At 39.6% G+C, this 25,856-nt stretch overlaps 1 protein-coding gene and 1 long non-coding RNA gene across 2 annotated transcripts in view; one reads left to right on the top strand and one right to left on the bottom strand.

The window, feature by feature from the left end:
• The window catches only part of LOC127367485 (uncharacterized), a 260,661-nt gene that overhangs the window by 43,286 nt on the left and 191,519 nt on the right, over window positions 1-25,856 (bottom strand). The gene's annotated exons all lie outside the window — the stretch shown is intronic.
• On the top strand, window positions 9,034-16,200 carry stx12l (syntaxin 12, like). The gene is made up of 10 exons (XM_051407357.1): window positions 9,034-9,131; window positions 11,075-11,237; window positions 11,333-11,402; window positions 11,500-11,599; window positions 13,292-13,429; window positions 13,552-13,595; window positions 14,294-14,399; window positions 14,480-14,552; window positions 14,637-14,719; window positions 15,000-16,200. Exons 2-10 carry the CDS (start codon window positions 11,138-11,140, stop codon window positions 15,090-15,092), a joined length of 807 nt encoding a protein of 268 aa, XP_051263317.1. The 5' UTR covers window positions 9,034-9,131; window positions 11,075-11,137; the 3' UTR covers window positions 15,093-16,200.

The following is a 25,856-nucleotide window of genomic DNA, read 5'->3' as shown; positions in this document are numbered from 1 at the left end:
TTTAAAAAATAAAAAAAAAAAAAAAAAAAATTTATTTTTATTTTAAAAAAAAAATTTTTTTTTTAAAACAAAACAGCTCACAGCCTTTTTCCAAACAACAGAAGTTGACAGAGACCAGCACGGTTGAGGCACAGCTACCTGTAAGAGCTAGTTTACAGATGCAGTCACATGCGTGTGTGAGGAACGCGCACATGACCGTAGCTCTAGGCTAGCTCTTCGCTAGAAACACAACGTAAATTATGTTTTTTCAAGTCAGCTATGCATGTGGCAGCTTCAGGAGCCATTTTAACACTGGTCTCTATAGACTTCTGTTGTCTGGAAAAATGCTACAATCTGTTTTCCTGTGAAACTCCAGCAGTGTTGAGTGGATTAAAAATTACACCGGACTTCTCATTGACACGAGGGTGAGTAGATAATGACTGAATTTACATTTAAAGTGAACTATTCCTTTAAACTGAAAACATAAAATGACTACAAATAAGTAATTTAGCTCATTATGTGAACTTTCAAGCTCAAGTTGATTCTCAAGTTGTTTATTTTTTGTCAATTTAAGTTGCCACTAATGAAGACTGAAGGCCATTCAAGTCAAAGTCACAATGACTCCGCTTTCTTTCATACAGATGCTGTAGGGTGCCTTGTGCTTTGGTATAACATTTGAACAATTCAAAAGCAATGTCTTTTACCAGAAATCAAGACCCAGTTACCCAGACCGAGATAATCCACAGACCTTGTTGTGCGCAGTTTCATGTATGTAGTAACTACTTTTCTTTCAATAAAACTACACTAAACTACTCAAAACGATGTCTGTGGATTATCTGGAGTAACTGGGTCGTGACTTCTGGAAGGAGACATTGCTGTTGAGTTTTCAAATGTTTTTTGAGCACCACAAGAGAAATCCCACTCCGCTCCATTGTATTGGAAAGAGTACCTCAAAAACTGGGCAACTCACACCAAAACCATCTAGATGGATGAATAGCACTACGGTAAAGGTTAGGGCTGTCAATTTTTATTCGATATTCAAACATTGGTTCGAACAAAGGGTGAAATTTTCACACTTGAATTGTAATTACCCATTCAAAATGTAGGCTTTAATCTCCTTAAGCGCATCAGACCACTTGAAGTAGTTTGCAATGTATTCCAGCAGAGGTTCCTTCTATCAGATTTACCTATAGCCGGCCCCTCTTAACAGCTCTTGGCCTGGAGCCTCTCAGTCAAAGCAGTAAAGTAAGCTAATTTGCTTCGAGAATGGATGATAATAGTGAGGAGAGCTGACCTGGTCGGACAGTCAGGGCACCAAAACACCTGAAAAGCAGCGTGTGGAAGTATTTGGGGTTTTACACAGTGGATGGAAAAGTCACGGCAAACTCTACTTTGCAAAAAACAGCTATCCTACCATTTATTTTTAGATTTGTTCGAACTAGTTTTTTTTTTTAAAGTGACAGCACTAGTACAGGACAGGTAAGAGTAAAATTATGTATTTTTGATCTAGAACTGATGGGTATTTGGTTTAACAGCAGACACTGTTTATATTGTAGAACATAACATGAAAGTGACCTAAAACTCTATGGGTAAAAAGTTGTGCAAGGTAATCCATGGGTCCAACACTTTACAATGAATGTAACGCTGGAAATCTGCCTTAACTACCTTTTCCCTCTGTGCTGCATGCCTGCTCCTGGCTTTTGACCTCCAAGGGGTCAAGGTAAGTGTGATCACCTGATCATCAGCTGCAGGAATTTCCTGACTCCAACCTATGCAAGTTAAACAAGAGTTCTGTTATGCCTACTTAGAACAAAGAGGTCAACCAAGAGCTTCAACTGTGCCTGATTTAATCTCTGAGAATTCTGTAGTCCTATTCTTCCCAACCTGATTTGTGGTCACTTTAGATTACAGGAGGATTATTGATAGTTTACTGTCTTTTATAGTAGATATCTGTAAATCTGTGTTTGATGTTATATGACTATAACAAATAAATAGTACACATTACACTGTTTATACAGGAAAAAAACACAGAGTAATTCTAATATCTATTCAAAGAATGACACACTGGACTGTGTGTGCTAAAAAACTGAGTCGTGATGTACACCATCAACATTTAATGGTTTTCTTTTGGTTTGTGCTATTTTTGTGAATGGTCCATCTGCATCTTAAGCTCATAATTTGAGAGTATATTGATATTCATATTAACTTGTTGTTTGCAAAATCTTACAAAATGGTTTTTCAAACCGAACACTAGTTGCAAACTGTAAATTCAAAAATACAGTGCGTCCATCTCACCTTCACAAATAGACTCATAAAATGAGCCCATCTTCTGGAGTGAGTTCTGGGCATGAAGAGTAAGTTCGCAATGAGGCGTTAAAACTTTTGTTTGTTGCTCCCGTCTATGTCTCCTTGCCAATAAGGAGAACCGGCTTGTAGCCCATGGCATGGAGTTTCTCAAGCTGCAACAACAAAAGGATGTATTTGCTGGTTAAAAAATTTAAAAGCAACAGCAAAAATCAGTAAGTATATTACTGTAATTGTTAAATATAAAAATACATTGAAAATATAACATTATTGATGACAGTCATTCATGATGGCCTTATCATCATGGTGAGTTTAGCTGGATTCAGGAAAGGATCAAACAGTAGAAGCAGAAACTAACTCTTCTATATAGACAAACAGCAATGTATTATCTCATACACTCTCCTCCAAGCAGAAGTTGAAAATCACTAAGTATGGATACAATCAAACTTTGTGGCACATTTATAGCACAGGTTTGGCATCTACATAGATAGGAATGTTAATGTGATTCTGTGACTGAATGGGTCATATGTACATTGTTAAGTGCTTTGAGTAATATGAACAGGGTTCAGTCACCAGCAAAATTCTGGTAAAATGTGCAAATGAGTGGTATCACTTACCAGTAAAAAAAATCAGTGGTAATCTATTGAGTGACTGGTAAATTAAAAACTAAATAAAATTTGAACTTTAACTATCCATTGGCTGATGGACAAAAAAGTTAATTTTGAAATCTGAGTATGAAAGAAGTTCTGACCTTGTAGTGACATGCTCTCTTGGTCATAAATGGCACCACTTACTATAATTTATTTTCTAGATTATCTGGACATTTTAATGTTACATAAAAACGGTACATACTACATACCAGGACTATAGCTTCATCCTTAATGGATGCCAGGTTGTGGTTCTTTTTAAGGCCAACCACCCATTCCTCTCGCTTCTGGTCAAACTTTTTCAGTCTTTTCTTCAGTCGCTGCTTGGCAGGCTGCTCCATTTTACAATATGAGCATTTTTTTGGGCACAAAATAAAATGGTCTCACAAAAGGGGCACTTCTTTTGGATCGACCCCCCTGGCATGGTAAATGACTGACAGACAGAAAGGCAGACAGGAAAACAGACTGACTGACTGACCCAGACAGGCAGACTGACCTAGACAGACCGACAGACAGACAGACAGACAGGCAGATAGACGGACCCAGACAGGCAGACTGACAGACAGACAGGCAGATAGATAGACAGGCAGACTGACAGGCAGACAGACAGACAGACAGACAGACAGACAGACAAACAGACAGACAGAGCAGGCAGATAGATAGATAGATAGATAGATAGATAGACAGACAGACTGACAGGCAGACAGACAGACAGACAGACAAACAGACAGACAGAGGGCAGATAGACAGATAGATAGACAGACAGCTGACAGGCAGACAGACAACAGACAAACAGACACACAGACAGACAAGACAGACTGACAGGCAGACAGACAGATGGACGTGGCCCTTAAAAGTGCCTTTTGGTATTCAAAATGTTGACGATAATGTGTGATGGGGGTTGACAATACAGGAGCTGCAGGGAGAAAAGAAAAAAACAATCAACCATCAATCACAAACAAAGTTAGTAGCAATGTTCACTTTTGGTTTGCAAAAAAATACAATATTAATATAGCCAATACCCAGTGATGGGAATAACAGCATTATAAATAATGGCGTTATAAATAACTGCGTTACTAACGGCGTTACTTTTTTCAGTAACGAGTAATCTAATTGATTACTCTTCCCATCTTAATAACGCCGTTACCGTTACTGCCAAACAATGCGGCGCGTTACTATAATTTAATCTGTTTTTTTTATCAGACCAACTAGATCTCTGAGCCGAGAGGCAAAGGCTTTTTTTTACTGTTCTTCCTTGGTTAGTGGGCAGTGCACGAGACAAGCGCATAAATGCTGACGATTGGCTGAGGTTGAGTAAAATTTCATGGTAAGCCAATCAGAGGTAGAGTTGGGCAGGTGTTTGAAAGCACGTATAGTCAGACACACAACGAACAACACAAGCGAGTCAGTCAACAAGAGACAGGTATGGCCAGTTGTGTTGCATCTTATTACATTTGCACTAAAAAGAGTGTATATATTGTTTGAATACATTTTTGGTATATTGCTTAAAGAGCATCATTTAATTTAGATTTATTTGTTGGCAGCTGCAGCCTCTTGAAGTGAGATTGTCAATGGCCAGAGAAAGAGATTTATTTTTATGGAGATGTATTTTTTATTTCTTATGTATTACCTGTTTATATTTGGATTCCTTAGTTTTGCTATACATTGTACTTTTTGTACAAGTTTTTGAGGAGAATTGAGAGTTATCTACCAATTTTTTGTTTTTTTATTTGCACTACAAAGAGTGTATATATTTGTTATTTATTTTTGGTATAGTGCTTAACAAGCCTAATTTAATTTTGCCCAGTTGTGGCCTGTTGAGGGGCAATAAATATCAAAAGTTCCAAAACATCTATTGTGTTATTTGTATGGATCCACTATATAAACATAATATCTACATACATGGCATTTGATTGGAGGCTAGTCTCACTTTGTCCCACAGCAACATTAAAATAGTTTAGACTTATGTACATTGTTTCTGTTAATAATGGATTGTATTAAGTGTCCATTTCATTATAATATTCAGATTTATCATAAATAATTGAACATGCACATGTATTTTAAGTTCCGTTAAAGAGGGGTGGAGGTGGGGTCACATTTGAGCATTTAAAAATTTACTGGAAAGTAACGCAATAGTTACTTTCTGAAGTTACTAGTTACTAATTTGTAACTGAGTAACTAATTTAGTTACTTTTTGAAAGAAGTAACTAGTAACTGTAACTAATTGCCTTTTAAAAGTAACTTGCCCAACACTGCCAATACCTAATGATAAGAAAACCATATCAGATATACATTAACATTACCTCACACTGCACCTGTGGCTGGGAGGGTGTTATTAACTCTGGTTGATTCTGGACAAATTTACTGTGAAAGTGTCATATCACACAGTTATCACGGTTTTAATGATTAATGAATTAAGTTTTGAAACGGTAGCCTAATATTAACTGTCAGGAATCCTACCATGGTTTACCTTTAAACCGTTCATCATTCATCCCTTGCTACGGTATGTTTTACTCTGAAGCAGACTTTTATTTTGAAGGACCGCACGGAAGACCAGAAGTAGGGAGGGTTTTGTTGTACCGTACTTATTTTAGTGGGTTTTTCTTTATCTCTATGGCGGACTTTAATAATTCTATAAGACCGGGAAAGCACCATGAGAGCATAATAAATTGTTCAAAGACAGCCCCTTACTTGTTTTCTACACAACTTAACACAGAGCAAAGTAAAACCCAAAACAGTTCACTTTAAAAGTGATCCACAGTGACAGATGAAATGACAACTCTAGATGAGCTCACACAATTCATTTACTCACACATTATTACAGTCATAGTTATGACATCTGCTTAATGCTCAACGCTACAATTCATTGGATATAACGTTAATGCTGTATTGTGTTAGTTTATAATGAACGCTAGCTATCCAGCTAGCAAGGTTACATTAATTTCAAGAGTTTCCCTTTTTCATTAATGCTGACCAATGGTGAATCACTGGTGGGGATTTAATCTTCGCCCTAATATTTAAACCAAGTAATTTATCATATTAAACAAAACATATAGCAGACGTATAGTCATACAACTTATCTTAACAGGAGTTCGGGAGCGAAAGAGCGAAATCCCGCTAAAACTGACGACAGTGCTTACGCCACCAGATAGCTTGCGTCTTCACCATGGCAACGGCAGAGAATGCTCATGGGTAACGCAGTCAGTAAGTCGCTGTCAACTTTTACAGATATCATTAAAAGTAAAGGGTGATGCTTTTGTAATTGAGACGAATGAATAGACCCAGCTGTCTGAATGATATTACTTTTTTATTCATTTATTCTGAGAGCCGCTTAGAATACAATGTGTTACAGAGCACGTTAACTGAGATGCGCTGTAAAAGCAAAACATGTTCATTTAAAAAGTAATTCCTGTTACCTTCGTTTTCATAGATTTGATCTTGATTCACATGTAGTAAAATGCCCAATATGATCACTCTAAACGCAGGCTACTGCCCAGCACAACCAGTTTATTGATATGAGCTACGGTTCATAAAAGACTTCATCCCACGCTTTTTGAAACAAGTTACCTATATCATCCCCTTTCCTTCTTTTGTGGAGTTTTGTGGGGAGATTGACTATTTGGACCGTTGGATAGCATTTATGAATATTGTGGGGACTAAGTACGCTTTTGTGGGCTAATATTGTTTGTATCGGTAAATACGCCGCTCTGGTTTCTTGCTTATATCCTGTCCAGTGACGGACACAATTTAAAACACTACATAAGTCACTTATTTTGGTGATTCAAAGAGTGAACATTTGTTGTTTATTCTTGAGATAAAAACTTTTTAAAATCTATTGTCCTCAATGGAAATTCACTTTTCTCAGGTCAGAGTCACACATTCACATAGCCTACAAATAAACAAGACAATAGATGGCTAGATAAAATAAACATTAAAACATACAATTCTAAAAAGAAAAGATGAAGCAGCTACCTTTCTGACCTTCGCGGTTTGCCAGCAGAGCAGCGCACCTGCACTAAATATATCCGTGAATTGTCACAATTTCTCAGAATCAAAAGTGAAAGTAGAAATGGGTGGCCAAAAGCTGTCATATTGTTTGTTATCAAGAACAATTTTTTTGTTTTTGTGTTGAAAGATGTTGAAACAAATGATAAAAATAAACAATAAATTATCTGTACGGAGTCCCTTTAAGGGACACTAGGGAGAAAGCTCCCAGACAGAACATGAGTTTGAAAGTCGTGCTTAGTGACACAAAAAATACTTCCAATTGAAATACATGAGTTTGAAAATCATGCTTGGAAATTTCGTGTCCCAGACCACGAACCAATAGATTGAAATACGTGACAGTGTCACGTATTTCCGTGAGACTGGGTTGAACCACAAGTAGCCCAGCATTCAGAGAACGTAGTGTTCTAGAGGGGTAATAGGGTACTATGAGCTCTTTAAGATATGAAGGGGCCTGACCATGAAGAGCTTTATAGGTGAGGAGGAAGATTGTTCTATTAATTCTATTCTGAATCTTACAGAAAAGATGATAAGATAAGATACATACTTTATTGAATTATTCTTTTCACTCTTTTTTTTATTCTTACACACACACACACAGGCTGAAACACACACTTCTTGCAACAGGGAGAGAGATGGTGGAGTGATGGGCTCGCTAGGTTTGTGGCGCCCATGAGCAGTTTCTTGGGGTTAGGTTGCCTTGCTCAAGGGCACCTCAGGAGGTGAAACTGGCACCTCTGCAGCTACCAGTCCACACTCCGTATTGTGGTCTGGGACCCTCCGGTTCCCAAGCCAAGTCCCTACACACTGAGCTACTGCCGCCCCAAACACACAGGCTACAAACATACAGGGAGCCAGTGCAGAGAAGCTAGTACAGGAGAGATGTGATCTCTTTTCCTAGTTCCAGTCAGTACTCGTGCTGCAGTGTTCTGAATTCATTGGAGCTTCTTAATGGACTTATTGGTAATAAAGAGGTTGGGTGAGAAAGACGAAGAACAAGACTTTCAACTGAATTAGAATTTAGTTTAGGTTTAGGATCAATTAAAAGGCTTGAATTATATTGGCTGCTACTCCACCTCCTCAAATAGTGATCGTATAGTGACATAATCTTAATAAAATGAACTAAAATATTTTTTACAATATCAGTAATACTTAATAACATCAGCTGTAGAATAGTAAAATGGATTCCTTAGAATAGAAAATGTCATTTAATCCCATGCTCAGAATATTTTTTACTTCTTTAATTTTTATTAATTTATTTAATTTTATAAGGTAAAAAATGATTTATAATGGTCTGTCTCTGCTGCCATCCTTAAGAATGTTCAGTAACAGTGCATTTAGAGACTTTCCTTTTGGTGTGTAGTCAGAATCTTTTGGGTGTTTGGAGGGGGGCAGTGACACTGGCTGGTATTTAATGCATAATAACATTATTTTTTCCACACTCTTCCCATACATGGGTCTGTATTGGCTTTGTCTGCTGTCACGTGCAGGGCAGCACAGTGCTGCCTTCAGGCTCCTCAGCATGAAAGTCATGGGACAGCATTAATCCAGGAGATAGCGCCCATCACTAGACTGACGGTGGAGAGCTGGTAGAAAGCATTTGAACTGGCAGTAACTGTAACAGTAAGCTGTTATTATCTCACTGAAAAATTATTACCTGTTGATGCTGAACGCAGCTTTTTTTTTTAGATTTGTCACTTTAAACAGACATAAATCTAAAACAAATAAATGTAAATTAAATTCAGGACCTCGAGAACTTGCCTGTATTGATGTGTCATTTCCCTAACAAAATACTTTTTTCATAGAATAGTATAACGCCCTTGGCTTTCTAGATTCGTTGAATAGCTGACAATCAAAGAATAATTTAAATTCACATTTATTATCAGATTGATTATCTTGACGCAGATTTTTTAGATTCTCTAAGTCTTTATATTGAGAAACTTAGTATCACAAAGTTATTATTTTGAGATGCTAATATTTATATATTATGCTAAAGTTTCTCATTATTATGACTTACAAAATATTTTTTTTCCGTCACGTCGGCGGAAATGGGCCTCCATAGCGTCAAGATGACGTCGGATTAATAGTGCTTTGGACGCGTGACGTCAGAGACGGGCTGGGTTTGCTAATTCAGATCAGCCCTTAATATTTATCTGAGGGATAGACACCCACTGACGACGCCGGCTTCACCGCAAAGTAAGATATTTACCTTAAACGGTGCTAATATTGTGTGAACCGACAGAGTTTAAATATGTGCCGTAGAAAACACCAGAACGTCTATACATGGAGACAGGCGCACGAGAAACAGCGCGCGACCTGTTATCAACGCTGAATAATGCGGACGGTTATCATATGACTGTGTGAAAACTGCGTTACAGCAGCTCTCTGTGAAGGAGTCCGCAGCGAAGGACGTTATATTTCACGTTATATTTCATGTTATATTTCACGTTATATTTCATGTTATATCACGGTGCAGGCTGAAATAGGGCTCGTGGGTTTATTGTTGTCAGAAGATTAATGCACGTGATGACCTGGGTTCGGCTCGCGCTGGCCTATATTTGTCTGTATTTATTTTCTGTTGGGCTCTCTACCATCTTTCTAATAACATAGTGGTCTCGCATGCTTTGTCAACTGGTAGGTCGCGAGACAACAGTGTGTGCTCTGATTGGGTCTCGGGGAAAAAAGAATATAATTTTAAATGCGTAGCTATCTGACGTCTGACTTTTATTTTGAAAGAAAAGGCCTGACTCGTTTCACAGTTATGTAGTTATGATAATGTTGAATTTATTCACATTCATAAGAATCAGCAGCACGCAGGTCACCCCAGTTTGGTGTCAAATGCTGTGAAATGTCATTAATTTAGACGAATTTAGTCTCAGTGAATAAATCAGCCTGGTTCTATAAAAGTGGGTTGCAATTTAATGGGAAAATCATAGTCCCAAGCCGAGACCAGTTAAGAATCACTGGTCTATAGAAACCCATACAGTTCCCTCAATCATATTAGTCCATATGTAATGTAATGACTTCACATTTGTAGGGGTCAGCTCTGTAAGAGCACATCTGTGTTTGGTACAGACCCCAACAAATGTCACATGATTTAGATTTTCTAATTTGAATAAGTCTGAATCATAGCATTGTGAATCCTATTGCAATCGTAATATCTGTCAAAATAATCGCAATATAATATTATTTATTAACACATTGTGCCGCCAGCACACACAGACTGCATACAATTTAAATAAAATGTGTCCTGACTGGGTAATCTGACCAGTGTTGGGCTAGTTACTCAACAATGTAATTTATTACTCAGTCATTTTAAAAGTAGTATCATTACTTACTGTCAACAGTAATTAGTTACACTACTAGTTATATTACTTTTCTGCTACTCCCCACAAAATTGTATCCCCAAAATTCAGACTTATGACGATTAAAATCCAGTTTTGTTTCTTAAAATCAAAGTAATGGAATATTTCCAGCTGCTGTATGTTTCCATCTTCCAAACTAGTTTCCTCTACATTTACAAAAATTAATCCAAGGATGTGATTGTGGTGTATGTTGGATTTCATATCAGTAGGAGTGACAGCAAAAGAAAGGTTGTAAGTAATTCTTTTTTGGTGGTAATAGTATTACTGACATTTTTTAATTAGTTACACTACTAGTTACTGTCGAAAGTAATATTATTACTAGTATTTCCCTACTGGCCATCACTGATCGTGACACAAAAAGAAGAGACAACAAGAAACACACAGTGAGAAGAAAAAACAATCAGTGAGCAACAATCCCATAAAAACCCAGAACTACATAAGAAACAGAGGTTCCCAGAGAAATACAGTAGAAAGTAATGAGTATGAGTATGTATATTAAATGTAAGGAAGTCATTTGAAATCATGAATTGAATTCTAAAGATAACAAGCTCTTGATAACGTGAACTGTTGCATTCCATATGTGTACACCACCATCTCTAAGAGGACATCTTGTATGTGTTATAACTTACTTGGCAATAAACCCGATTCTTACTCGGTTTCTGATTCTGATTCTGTAATAACAGTTTCAATATAATAACTGAAATTCACTGAAATGTAAAAAACAATTGAGGTTAACTAAATGTGTCCTATTGTCCTCACTGTAACTGTGTGCAGGGTGTGTGTAGAGTGTGTACTTTCTCAGCAGAGTGACACACAGGCTGGTGGCCTACAACCAGGATGTCCTACATGAGAGCAGACAGTAGCTGGTCCCAGCCCTGGGACTTCAACAGCCTGGTCCAGACATGCAGCTCCAACATCCAGAAGATCAGCCAGAACTGTGAGTGCTTACTGTGTCCAACACGGACCAGATCACACACCAATGAATCCCCCAAAGAGCTGCGTGTGTACTGAACTGGCTCCTTTTCTCTGCAGCTGGGCAGATCAAAAATCTCCTCTACCAACTGGAGACGAGACAGGAAACCTCAGATCTCCAGGAGAGGCTGTAAGTAGCAGGGTCCCAGGTAATCTCACATATGATCCTCATTTGATCAACTGTGTGACCTTCTGAGTGAGGTCTGTGTTTGTGTGTTACCCTGCAGCCAAGAGCTCCAGCACTACACCAACCAGCTGGCTAAAGAGACCAACAGACACCTGAAGGAGCTGGGGTCACTGCCCCCCGCTCTGTCTCCATCAGAACAGGTCGGTATATAGACACACACACACCGATATATTGTTACAAACATGACTCATGCCTGAAGTGTGTGTGGAAGAAATAAGTAAAATAACATTAACACAGTTAATCTCAGGTGAGGTCCATGTGGTAAGTGCCCTGGTAGCTCAGCAACAAAGAGAGAAACAGTCAGAAACTAGTGCAGCAGCCCTTTCTGTCTTTAGGCCACGCCCTCTCCAGGCAAGCTAAGTGTGACGGCCCTCTAAAATTTCAGAGGGGGGAAGAAAGGAAAGGGTCACGGTCAATGTGGTAAATTGGTTAGGGATTTTAGCTGCCCCCCCCCCCATCATCACCATCATTGCAACTGAATTAGTTCGTTTAATTGAAACACTCCAGTGTAACCGTAACCGTTAAATGTGCGTCATGGAAGGAACGCAGAGATACTGGCACTAATTTTACTGACATATTTCAGTCATGTGAGGTGGGAGTGGGCCAGACTTCCATGCCTACAAATCAAGCTCTGTCTTGGAAGTGGCTCACTGTGGTTCCATGTCAAAATGCATTTATCCAACGTTTATTCATGGCTTCTAAATGTTGCCAGTATTTAATACATTTTTGTATGACTGATAAATCACCATTCACTGTATGTATATAGTTTTTTGTTTATATGAGTAGGTAAAGGGGAACTACAACTTGCATTTGACAAGTGAACCTTAAAAACCAGCCTTTACACAGCAGAAGGACTAATACCAGCACGTGTTCTATCTGCGGTACCTAACCCTGAGGAAGAGGACCACAAAATCCACTGTAAACGCTTCATTCTGAACCCATTTTCTTTCTTTTTTTTAAGTATTTGTTGAGGCTTTTATTGCCTTTATTATAGTGACAGCTGAAGACAGACAGGAAAGGGGGGCAGAGAGAGAGGGGATGACACGCAGCAAAGGGCTGCAGGTCAGATTCAAACCCTGGGCTCTACCCACTGAGCTAACCGGGCGCCCATGAACCCATTTTCAAGAAATTTGGTTTGTTATAAACGAGAGAAAGTGAACCTGATATTGGTTACTGGTTGGAGTGAATTCAGTTACTGGGGATGGAGCTAATCAGCTCTGTGCCAAAAAATGTACCTTGTGAATAACTACAACTTCCACTGGGACATGCAGGCTGCGATCAATGAACAGGCAACATCAGTGTCAATTATTTACAATTTTAGCTTTTGTCACTTTCTCTAAAAATGTCTATTATATTGTTGTATTGTTATATTTTTATATCTGTTGTATTGTTATAAAGCCGCCTGGGTGCTTGTTTTCGTGAAATGCGAAATTAGTCTACAGTATAATTCAATAGGTCTTCCACACAGTTTTTCCTGCCAGTTTCCTGTTAGACAGTAATTTGTAGCCTACCATGTGTTAATAGTTTCTGCACCAGCTCACACACTGGTGTACATGTATTCATTGTTTTCACTCTTGGCCAGAGTTTCGCTCTGACTAGCGGTGGCTGTTTGTACATCCAAACACTTCACATGCCTTGGGCATTTCTCCAAGTGATGACTCTTTTTTGGCATAGAGCTGATTAGCTTACTAATAGATTACAAATAATGTATTCCTCCTACTACAGCCTCTTCTTCTTCTAGTTGTTTCAGGAAATTAACATGTGTCCATGTGGGTGTCTGTGACATGACACATAAAAAAAACACATTGTGATAGTGTTTTTTTCTCCTCCAGAGGCAGCAGAAGCTACGTAAGGAGCGTTTGATGAACGATTTCTCTGCAGCCCTTAACAACTTCCAGGTGGTGCAGCGGAGGGCAGCTGAGAAAGAGAAGGAGTCAGTGGTCAGAGCTCGAGCTGGATCCAGAGCCACGGTGAATACCAGGCTTTTCATTGGACAGAGCCTGCAGAGCATTGACAAGCAATAACAGCACTCTCATTGACTTACTTTTAATACATTTATGAGGCTGACTGGACTTTTTGTTGCTGTCTACAGGGAGACGGAGGCAATGTGAATGACCAGCTGGTGACGTTTGAAAAGTAAGTTTCTTCAGTGTCTTTGTAAAGTGTGTGAAAAAGCTGCACTTTCAGAAAGAACTTTGCAGTGATTGGATGAACCCTCTGTCTATCACGGGTGAACTTCTACCAATCAGATCAATGAACCATAGAATGTAGTCACACTCAGTCAGTTGGGAGTGGTGCTGTCAAAACTGTCATTCAGTTATTCTTTCCTAGGGCCTATACTGATAATTCTATATAAATGAATCAGTTTTTACCTATGCAAAGATGTTAGAAACTACGCATCAGGAGATCATCCCAAATTGTACCCAATGTACACACTGATGCAATTTGGTGAATCTTAACATCCCTATAAGACACACAATAAAGGTCAAAGATGGAACTGACGGACAGCTAATGTTTTTCAAATGTTCTGTAGAATTCACAATGAACAGGAATTATTTTGTCCACAATAATCGTGTAGTGAAAATGTGATATTGTGACAGCTCTAGTAGCAATCAATCACAGAAGAGTTGAAGGTGAGTAATAATAATAATAATAATAATTATAATGTTGTGATTGTTTAAAGGCATTCTGGGATATGTCAACATTACTAACTATAGTTTAAGGAGTCTGAGGGATAGTCTGTACAGTTCACTATTGCCAGAATATAGGTGGTATTTCTCTACTGTGAGTTGCAGGTTACAGTGACATAAAGTGGGCTCTGTGTGATTCTGCAGGGAAGATGAGTGGAGTCAGAGCCAGACTCAAACTGAGGAGCCCCACATCACAGAGGAGGACCTGGAGATCATCAGGGAGAGAGAGACTAACATCAAACAGCTGGAGGTACCCACCTGAATGACTGGAAGATATTCACTGTATTACACATTACTGTTCAGCACTTAACCCTCTCCTGTCCTCTCCAGGCCGACATAATGGATGTGAACCAGATCTTCAAGGACCTGGCTGTAATGATCCACGACCAGGGAGAGATGATTGGTGAGTCAGAGGAAACTGTGCACTGAGTTGATCCTTTACATGTGGTGTAGATGTGACGAGCTCTTCCTGTGTTGTGATCTACAGACAGCATTGAGGCCAATGTGGAGAGTGCGGAGGTTCATGTGGACAGAGGGGCCGTCCAGCTGCAGAAGGCAGCCTATTACCAGGTAAGATACAGGCGCTGCACAGAAGATTCCAGCCATAATAAAGTATATCATCCACAATATCTTCATACATGTTAACGATAAGTTTGGTGATATTCTACATAGTCCTGCTGCCCCAAATACTCACTAGTGTACAAAATGTGGACTGTTCCCAACAAATGTACTATTCAGTGCTTACTGTTTCGTTTAATGTCGGTGTTAAGCTGCTACCACTGCCATATCAAACACTGATGCACTTTAGCTCCATTTTTCTCTCTGCTGACTGATACTTTGCTGTGTGCAGAGGAAGTCTCGTAAGAGGATGTGCATGCTGGCCATGGTGCTGTCGCTGGTGCTCATCATCCTGATCATCATTATCTGGCAGGCCATCAAATGAGAGGAGCCCACTGATACCTTCAAATGACTTCCAACGTGTGTGTGTGTGTGTGTGTGTGTGTGTGTGTGTGTGAGAGAGAGAGAAAGCTGTATATGTGCACATTAGTCTGAAAATGAACCCTACATTCCACTATAAAAAAAAGTCAAATCCTCCTCAGTGTAACCTTCATCGCCACTGTAGACTGTGTCTTATGAAATGCAATGTTGCACAATTTTGTATACAGTAAGTTGATATACTGTAGACCCTGTCTTGTTTGAATATAAAGTGTATTCCTGATATAAAGAGTGTCTTACCAGTGGTTCCCAACCTGGGGGCCGGGACCCCACTTGGTCGCCTAAGCTTCATAGGGGCCGCAGAACCTTCTTGATTTTAAGCTGTGCTAGAAAACATACAAATATACACAGTAGGTCTATATCTCAACATTTCATTCATTTCTGTGAATAAAACTAAATAAAACTGTTATTTGTAAAGTTTAGATTACACTGTAAAACCAGTTAATTTAACTGAAAAAATTGTTGAAAGTGATTAAAATTCAATTTTAAAAAAGTGAAACATTCTTGAAGTGACACTGAATTCATTTTTAATTTATTTGTATTGTGAAAAAAATTGTGAAAAGTATTTAATCAGGAATGTTTTTTAACTTACAAAATTTAGTTTGTCTAACTTAAAATGTTCAATGTAAACCGTTTCAACAATTTTTTTGAGGTAAATTAACTTATCGCATTACAGTGTATTATTTCCTTTCTAAACTTTGATGACCTGAACACAAGCAGTATTAGAACAATGGCCAAATATCAGGGGGAAGAAAACACTGAATATGGTCAAAGTCTGTATGATTGTTAAAAAAAGAAATAATTTGCTCAAAATTCATCCAAATCACTCATTTTACACAACATTCCTGCAGTTATTGTGTTCACTGTTCATTGTACAGTTTATCCGTTTTTCTATAATTGTTGAATATTATCGTCAGGTTACTCAATGATAGAAAAGGGGTTCCTCAAGAAAAAAGGTTGGGAACCACTGAGCTATGAGAATGTTGAAGGATATATCGGCTGGTAGCAGCTGGTAGAATGTCTGTCTTTAATAAATCATTGGTTTCACTGATCTACCCACCTGAGAACTGAATACAGTACCACCTGATGGAGTGCTGCTGGTGTCATGTTTCCTTTCGTCCACCAGAGGGCAAGCTAAGCATGAGAGTAGCAGGATCCATTCTCCTGATATTATGAATGGCCAATACTGAAGACATAGCAGTACCATACAGTGCTGGGTACTTCAATGCAACATTAGCTCATTTGTTTGATTTGGAGGTAAAATATATTCATCTGAAAGTTAAATATCCATGTCTCATTAATGTGAAATGAAAAGTAAAAATCTTTCGTTTGTGGTGTTCACAGCACTGAAAAATGACATTTATCAATAGTAACATCTGTTCCCTGACAAAGGTCCCTGTAAATCTACACTATCAACAGCAGGCCCATAATCAATACACTTCCCTTAAATATTCAGATATGCCCAAAATGTCCCCCAATATTGAAAAAAGAATAATAAATGAAAGGTCCAGTGTGTAACATTTAGGAGGATCTATTGTCAGAAATGGAATATAATATTCATAGGTATGTTTTTATTAGTGTATAATCACCTGAATATAAGAATTGTTGTATTTTTGTTACCTTAGAATGAGCTTTTTTTATCTACAGAGGGAGCAGGTCCTCTTCTACGGAGTCCACCATGTGACCCGTCATGTGTCAACAGTAGCTCAGAAGGGAGGAGACAAAACATTTTTGCAGCCACCATAGTTTCTCCTATACACTTGGAGCATGAAGATGAGGCAATGTGCAACTGCAACACAAGATGCCACTAAATCCTACACACTGGACCTTTAAAATTGCCATGCTACAACAGGCAACAATCACTATCTTCAACCATCAACCCAAAATGTCCTTCAATCTTTTTTGGCTCTGGTTGGTCATTGTGTTTCAGGCCTGGTGGATTTTTGCAAAGCGTAGGATACAGGAGCACTAGGAGGAGTCACAGGAACCTGTTTTTTTCACATCTGTCTAATGTACTGTCAGGATAAAGTGAAAGTTTCAGTAAATATGACAAAAAGTTATACTGCAGCTTTAACAATTGCATTGACATTGGGAATACTGAATATAATGTAGTTTATCAAACTTAATACTAAACATAGTATTATTATTTTAGGAATGACTCTTGACTAATATTTTTAACATTAACATTTTAACATTTAGAAAACAATCTCATGTACATCCTGCACTACTCCAAAGTAAGCATAAGGGTACTTACTCCATTTGATTGTGTTCTACTCACTGTGTGGTGTATGACTGGCTGTTTTAGATACTACTGTAAGTTGTATCTTGTATCTGTGTAGACTGTCAGCTAATCACTTAGATGGTTTGATTGCCAATGATTGCCAATCAGTCCTGGATTGCACTTGTAGCCTCTAAAGTGAAGCTCAAATGGATGTAATGAAAGACTTCTACAGTAACTGTAATCGCTGCTGATTGAGACCCAAGTGTAAACTGCACTCTGCACTGTTTCCTCTTTATTGTGCTGTAGAAGTTTATGTTATTTACATCAGTGTAGATGTCCTCAGAGTTAAGAGTCAAGATGTCCAAATGGTAGATGGCACTGAAACGTCTGAATAAGACACTTGATGAGTGTGGACAGAATAGCTAATGAGTGAGTAATGAGAGTGTGGTGGGATGTAATGAGGCTAACACTGGGGTTGTCTTGGTTACACACTGTCTTGTGGCTGTGGAGGAGCACTAAGTGGTCCTCAGCATCTCCGTAAGGTTATCCTCTGCACCCCCGCTGCCATGACTCAGCATTCAACATGATGCCGTGAACTTTGCTTGAGCACGCTCACACTGGCCTTTTATTAAAGAGGAGGTGTCAATGACAACAATCCAGCTCAAGAAAGATGGAGGATTAATGTAAAAACATCAAACACTATTACACATCTACTGAACCTTATATTGAACTATGTTTTGTATTTTGGCAATCAGTGCAACATACAAGGGGCTGGCTCCCATTGTTCACAAAAGGACGAGGGAGATTTCGTGGCGTCTGGTAGTGAAGATGGAGATTATTTGCATACAGCTCAGCCTTCCATGTACGTAGGAGAAACTACGGTGGCTACAGAATTCTTGAAAAATACTAAAGGCGCTATCTAGAGCCAGTGTTTGGTTTGTCCATTCTACAGCCTCCGTAGAAGAGGACCTGCTCGCTCTGTAGATAAACAACAGAAATACAAGTATCCTAATATTCAGGTGATTATACACTAATGAAATCATACCAACGAATATTATATTCCACTTCTGACAATAGATCCTCCTCAGTGTTACACACTGGACCTTTAGGTGAAGTATCTCAACATCTACTGAATGGATTGGCTTAAAATTCCAGTTCCTAGGTGATGCAGGTTACCAACCTGGGGGTCCTGGCCCCCACTAAGGGTTGCCAAAATATCCCTTTCAATATATACAGTAGGCATATATATCTCAGCATTTCATTCATTTCTGTGAAGAAAACTAATTGATTATTTAAAGTTTGGATTATTATTTAAGATCTAAACTTTAAAGAAATCTCACAGCATAAGACCACAGTGAAGAGCTGAACACAAACTATATTCACAGAGCCTTTACTCTCTGATAAACAGCCTCATTCTGCTTTTGAAAAGTACGCAGTCACAACAACCAAAGAGCAAAAAGAACAATGAGATAACACTGAATTTGTCAAAAAAGAAGCCTATTAAGTAGGCTATGTATTGTTTATTCTGTTTTAAAGGTCCAGTGTGTAACATTTAGGAGGATCTATTGTCAGAAATGGGATATAATATTCAGAGCTATGTTTTCATTAATGTGTTATTACCAGAATAAAATAAAAATGATATTGTCATTACCTTTATCTTTAACAGTCTGGTGAATTTGTATGAAAGCTGCTGCATTTCGTCTCAAGCTGCTAAGCAACCGGAGAATTGTAATGATAGAGGCTCTCAATGAGAATTTAAATTTCCTGTGGTGGTCTAATGATTCTTCAGAGGCTTTTAACTGCGACGATGAACACTGTTTGGAGGAACACTGTATTGCTTGTTAGTTTTGGAAATGTTTGGTATCAAGTCTGCAGAAGCACAGATCTTCTACAGAGAGGCAAAAGAAAATATCACAGTATCCTTTATCACTGAAAGGGAAGAATACTCTCTCCAAGTATGGCAACAAAATCCTACTGTGTGCCCACATACTAACAGTTCCATGTGTTGCTCAACAATACTGACAGTGTTAGAACTTTTTTTCCAGTGATGGAAGGTCTGTGCTGCCATATATAATATGTTGAATTGCAGAAGAGGGAACCTGCAGCATAATGAAGGGCCAGTGTCAACACTTCTATATGGAAATACTTCATCATGACCTGCAGCTCAGGCTCTCGGTCTGACAATGATACACATGTATCATTGTCATCAGTTAAATTATTATTTGTGTAATATTTAAAGTAATTGTTGCATAGATCTTTGGTTTAAGGGGCCGATCACACACAAACACATTATTAGAGGTGTGGCGGGAAAAAACAGCTGGTCGAGGCATAGTGCAAAACTGCTTGATCAAATATGAGTAACAGAAAAACTGTACTGAAGCAGATGTCAAGTTCTAGAGGAGTAAACACCCCTGCTCTGTAGCTCTCTCACAAACAGCTGGCTAACCTTTTTACCAGCATAGTAAACAGCATCAAAACCAGTGGTAAAGTAGTAAAGCCCTCCTCTTGCTTGATTTGATTGGCTGTCTGGGCCAAGTGTGACAGTGACGAGCTGAAAAGAAAATATTTAAACTTTAATGTATTTTTATGTGCATTCCAGGTGTGCCATACCATAGGAAACTGTGCTGTGAAGTATACCCCCACCCTCGCCTCAACAGCTATTATGATAGGAATTAAATAAACGTTTTTATTACTTTAAAAAAATACAATTACATATACACGTGATATTGTCTGCATTTTCTGAACCAGTACTGCTGTAAAAATAAAACAAATGGACATGCATCCATTGTCCCCATAGCTTCAGTATCAAGTAAGGGAGACTCCTGCTCACCAGCTCACCAGCTCTGTGAGGGCCCCCCCAACAGTTAGCTGTGGGGGCCTTATGTTTGTGTTATGGTGCTGATAGGAAAACAGCACGTGTGTAGCGATGCGTCTCTGTGTGATCGGCCCCTAGGGTTCCTTTTTGAAGAGAATGGTCATGTTTTAAGTGTTTGAGTTGACTCTTCAGACCGTGAGCAACAAGGTCAAAAAGTCACCAGAAGTCTTTTTATTTCCTACAGAGCTGAACAATGAGAAAACCTGGACCACATGCTTAGAGTCATCAAGTTAAACTGCCCACAATACATGTAGTTCATTCAACTCTATGGTTCTATTGATGTGATATTATTCTGTGCATCTCCTCATGGCAAGATGGACTTGATAAATGTATGACAAACACCTAAAGGATAAGGTTGCATTATTCTGTTTTATTCTCATCAGACCAACAGTGTTTAAGTCTGTCTCTCTCAACCAATGGTAAATAAAAGATGATAAAGTGCCCTCCATGGTGCTAATACTAACCCTGACTAAGCTGTTTCACCATAAATGAGTCACAACTTTCTGCGTTGGTGCCCTTTTTATTTTCTTCATCCCTGCCCCTCAAACAGTCCGCCACTGCTTTCTGACTTCTTTACCCTGACTCTGGCACTCAGCTCCAAGCCCACTGGTTCTTACTGAAGACATGAATAAAAAAAAGGAAAAAAAGAAAACTAATGAATATATTTTATCTACTTACTCAAACAGGAGGGAATATAGTGCCTGAGTTGGGGACTTTTTATTCTGTGCTCTATTTGGGACAGCAGGATGGTGTATGTGGAATGAACTACATGTGGAATTGAAGGAACACAAGAGCAAACTTTTCACTGGGGACTGCAGGGGATATGTCCCCCTCACCATTCAAAATCCTATTTTTGTCTTGCTCCATTTAATTGTGTCCCCAACCACCATAGTACAGATGAGAGAAAAGAGGAGTTGATTAAATGTTGATACAGTTATTTAAGTCTCCTTCAGTGTACATATTCATACATTTACGAGTGTGGACAACAGTCATAAACATTAATAAAGACTTAATGTTGATGACAGGTGTCATGCCAGTGGTGCCAGAATGAGTTTTGAAGAAGAGGGGGATATTAGGCTTTGGATGATGCACTTTTACACTACGTGCCACATTCACCCTTTCACACACATTCACTCAGTGATGGCAAAGCCCATTGAACAGAAACTAACATTCATACACATTGACACACCGATGCACGGCATTGGGAGCAATTTGGGGTTCAGTATCTTGCTCAAGGATACTTCAACAAGTGCCGAGGAGTTGGAGATCAAACCAACAACCTTCCCATTAGTGGACGACCCGCTCTGCCTCTGAGCCACAGCCGCCCCTGTGACAATGGGTCACTATGAGGATAAACATCATCACACATGAATAGAACTGGGCTTCCTGACACACAGCTCAGTCTCAGATTTCCAGTCATAGTCCATTCATGGAATTCCAATACTCCAGTATGCAGAATAAGCAATGGCAATGGCATAAAGCGGACATGTGGACAGGGGAGACTGGTGGGTTTCTTGACATATAAAAGATGGATGTTGTGTCTCCACTTCCTCCCACAGTACAAAATGAAGCCAAAATATCACAGATATAGCCGCTGCCAAATTTCACCAGTTCGGTCTGTGCAGTAGTGATCGGGGTCGGTGCACAGTGTCAAAGTCCTGCCCATGTGACTGGCCAACTTAATCACAAGCAGGGCTCAGCTGTCAATCATGATGTGTAAACCCCTTTTTATCGCTTCAAATAACTAATTCAAACTGAACTGAACACAAAAATAAACCCTTGAACATACACCAGTTTGATAAGAACTACCTGAAATAGCAGAAACTATTTTCAGGATTTATTTTTTGTTTAAGGCCACATCCCATCTGTTAACATAGAGGGCCTTATGACCTATACTGCAGTCAGGCACCAGAAGGCGATAGAGAGGTTTTGGCTGTCATGTTGTCAGTCTTTATATATGTCAATGGTTGATACCCACAGAACACAGTTTCAGATTACCACAAACTAATAAAAAAAACTGGTTGCACTCTGGCCATGCTGAAAGTCCTGTAATGTTAACATTTGAAACTATACGCAGCCCTTGTCTCCTCACAGGCTGTCTTACTCACAGTACTATGGTAGTTTAATGTCTGTGGCTTTATATGGTAGCTCTTACAGGCAGCTCCTGTCTTCTTTGTAGTTTGAAGAGCACAAACTGTATGGAGAGGTCCATGTAATAATGTTAGCCTTCTCTTCCTCTGTTCCCCTGCCTTTTAGAGCAGAAAGAGTCTGTGTTTCCTGAGAAGAATAGACGTCTCTTGGGCAACCCAGAAAAAAAGGTCAGATAGAAATCGCCTGTCTGCTCGTCTCCTCTTCCCTCATTATGCAGGGAGCATAAAAGGAGGGTGAATCTTCTTTCCATATTCTCTTTTGTTGGAGGTTGAACCCTTCATCTCTGCTCTTTCATTTCCTCTCTTATAAAGACTTGAACACATCATCAGCGTGGATCTTCCCTGCTGATGGACAGGCAAAGAGTGACAATGATTCCCCCTCTATGTATGAGGAGAGGCAGCAGAGACTCTTTTGATTGTGGGTTATGAGGAGTAAATGGGCTTCTATTCTCCTCCCAGGTGGAGATTTCACGCTTCGTGATGAATGTTTGATGGGGTTGGTCAAGGGAGAAAAGGCTAAAGAAATTCTGCAATATTACACTCACATCAGATGGCAAACATCCCATTTCTGTGCACTTATCCTGAACTGTTTGCCTTTATGCTTTAAAAGGCTTTTAAAGACAGAATAATGTGTAGTGTCTCCTGCCTCCTACTCTCTGATTTCACCCTCATATCTTGCCTGCCCACGCCTCGAGCCCACCTAAAGTCCCTCCTCAGCCACCATGAACAGTGTGTCACGCTGTAGCTCCCTGTAAGTCTCTCTAACAAGGTATAAGGCCTGTCAAACCACACCTGGACCAGCTGCAATGCGCTGCCTTTCAGGCAGGAGTACGTCTCATTGGTATGCCAGTGGTAGGAATCTATTACAGTGAGAGAAAACCAGGTTCAGCCAAAATGAGCCTGGAGGAATCTCTATCCAGTCTGTCAGTTAATGAGTCAATGACCACTGACCAGGTTGGAAATTCAGATGGTCTAAACCACTTCGTTTGGAGCAGTACCCTAATTCAGCACAACCCTTACCCTAAACACAACATATCCCTGCCCCTAAACACAACGTAACCCAAATAAAACATAACCATAAATATTTCATACTTAAAAAGGCACAAAAACATAATGAAATCACTTTACCTTACATTTTGCAGGCACCTCATCTCATCTTTATTTTGGTATGTCCACACATCTGATTTAACTGTTTTTTGTGGGGGATACAACATCCTGGCCTTCAGCCATTGTGACAGGAGTAGGGTTTTGAAATGACTGGAAATATATGGGCTGTATGCTGGTGAGCTAGACAGCTTTTTCAATCAGGCCCTTTGACAATATTCACGATTCAGGATTATCACAATGGAAATTCACCACGATAAATTTGTCAGACTGTTTTGTAGAGTAATACGTGATAATATTGTATTGTCCCATCTCTAATAGAGATTTCATAACAAATAAACTACTTTCAATATCAATGCTACGACATCAGCAGTACAGCAGTTAGGTCCAACTAAAAAATCTGTCTATAACCCATTTTTAGAATGTCCTTGGGCATTGGACCTTGGGCCTCATGCAGCATTATTGCTCTTACATCTTTTTCTGTTAAAGGTCCAGTGTGTAACATTGAGGAGGCTCTATTGACAGAAATGGAATATAATATTCATTAAGTATGCGTTCATTAATGTATGAACCTAATAATGAGCATTGTGTGGCATGTGTGTTTTTTTTTAAAACAAGTGAGTTGTAATCTGCAACTACACCACAAGATGCCAGTAAATCCTACACACAGGTCCTTTACGCCAAATAAATTAACCGTAGGCGATTACATGATTAAATGTTCGGTTGCTGGAAGTACTGACTGCTGAGACTGACCCATTCAGCTTTAGTGTGTCGTTCAGGACAGTTGGATCACACGCTGTTATCTGTGAGCTGGAACCTGAGACCTTCTGGGACCAGAACAGATCCCTGCAACTGCTGCCCTGCCAAAAGAGTGAGTGTTCTATCCGGAGGGAGGGTGGCTAAAAATAAGAGAGCACTGGCAGAAAACACTAAAGCTCATCTTCTCAAGGAGATTAATTACTGCTGTTTGTCTGAGTGTGTTTTAGGGAAGGTGGTGTGTGTGTGTGACTGGACACATTTGCGTCCCAACAGCAGCGACCATATCGCTCCCTGCATACTCACCAATATTAGTGCTAATTGGAACTTTGTCACCTGTGGCTCTCTGAGCTCTTTACTCAGCAGCCCCTATGCGCACGCACGCACACACACACACACACACACACACACACACACACACACACACACACACACACACACACACACACCACACACATACACATACACACACACACACACACACACACACGCACCACACACACACACACACACACACACACACACACACACACACACACACACACACACACACACACACACACACACACACACACACACACACACACACACACACACACACACACACACACACATACCACACACATACACATACACACACACACACACACACACACGCACCACACACACACACACACACACACACACACACACACATACCACACACACACACACATACCACACACATACACACACACACACACGCACCACACACACACACACACACGCACACACACACACACACACGCACCACACACACACACACACACACACACACACACACACACATACACACACGCACGCACCACACACACACACACACACACACACACACACGCACCCCACACACACACACACACACACACACACACACACACGCACACACACACCACACACACACACACACACACACACACACACACACACACACACACACACACACACACACTGCCTGGGTTTGAAGTGCTCTAAAAATATCTGGTGTTAGGTGTCTGGTAATATGTATTGAGATAAATCCTTTTATCTGCCTTACACTATAAAAATAATAATAATAAAAAGAAAAAAAATACTGTAAAAAAACAAAATAACTGACTTTAAATGAGCAGTTTAGGATTATTTTCAGATACTGTTATTTTATATTAGACATGTAAATGCACAGGATATTTTTGTAATTGTATTAATATTTACATGTATTTGAGACAGAAAAGATCTGTTAAATAAACAGTAAACACCCTGTCACCTTACAGGTTGTTGTTTCTTACAGTGTACGTATGTCAAACATGACCCAGATACTTGCACACACACACACACACACACACACACACACACACACACACACACACACACAAAAACTCAGTTCCATCATGTGCTCCCATCCTCAGTAAAAATAGCTCCAGGCATCTGATGCCCCTCAGTCCGTTTGCTTTCCTCCGTCATTAACCCCACGTCTGACAAAACAGGGCCAGACCCGGTGAGAGTGTTTCTGCTCTACACCCAGGGGTTCTCTGTCCGCCTCTGCTGCCCCAGATATCTCACACTCACATTCTCCCATCCAGAAGATAGTCA

This window comes from Dicentrarchus labrax, unplaced genomic scaffold, assembly GCF_905237075.1.
Source record: "Dicentrarchus labrax unplaced genomic scaffold, dlabrax2021, whole genome shotgun sequence".
In the NCBI taxonomy this organism is placed as follows: domain Eukaryota; kingdom Metazoa; phylum Chordata; class Actinopteri; family Moronidae; genus Dicentrarchus; species Dicentrarchus labrax.
The sequence above is the reverse complement of the archived record's forward strand: the minus strand, read 5'-3'. Positions and strand labels throughout refer to the sequence as shown.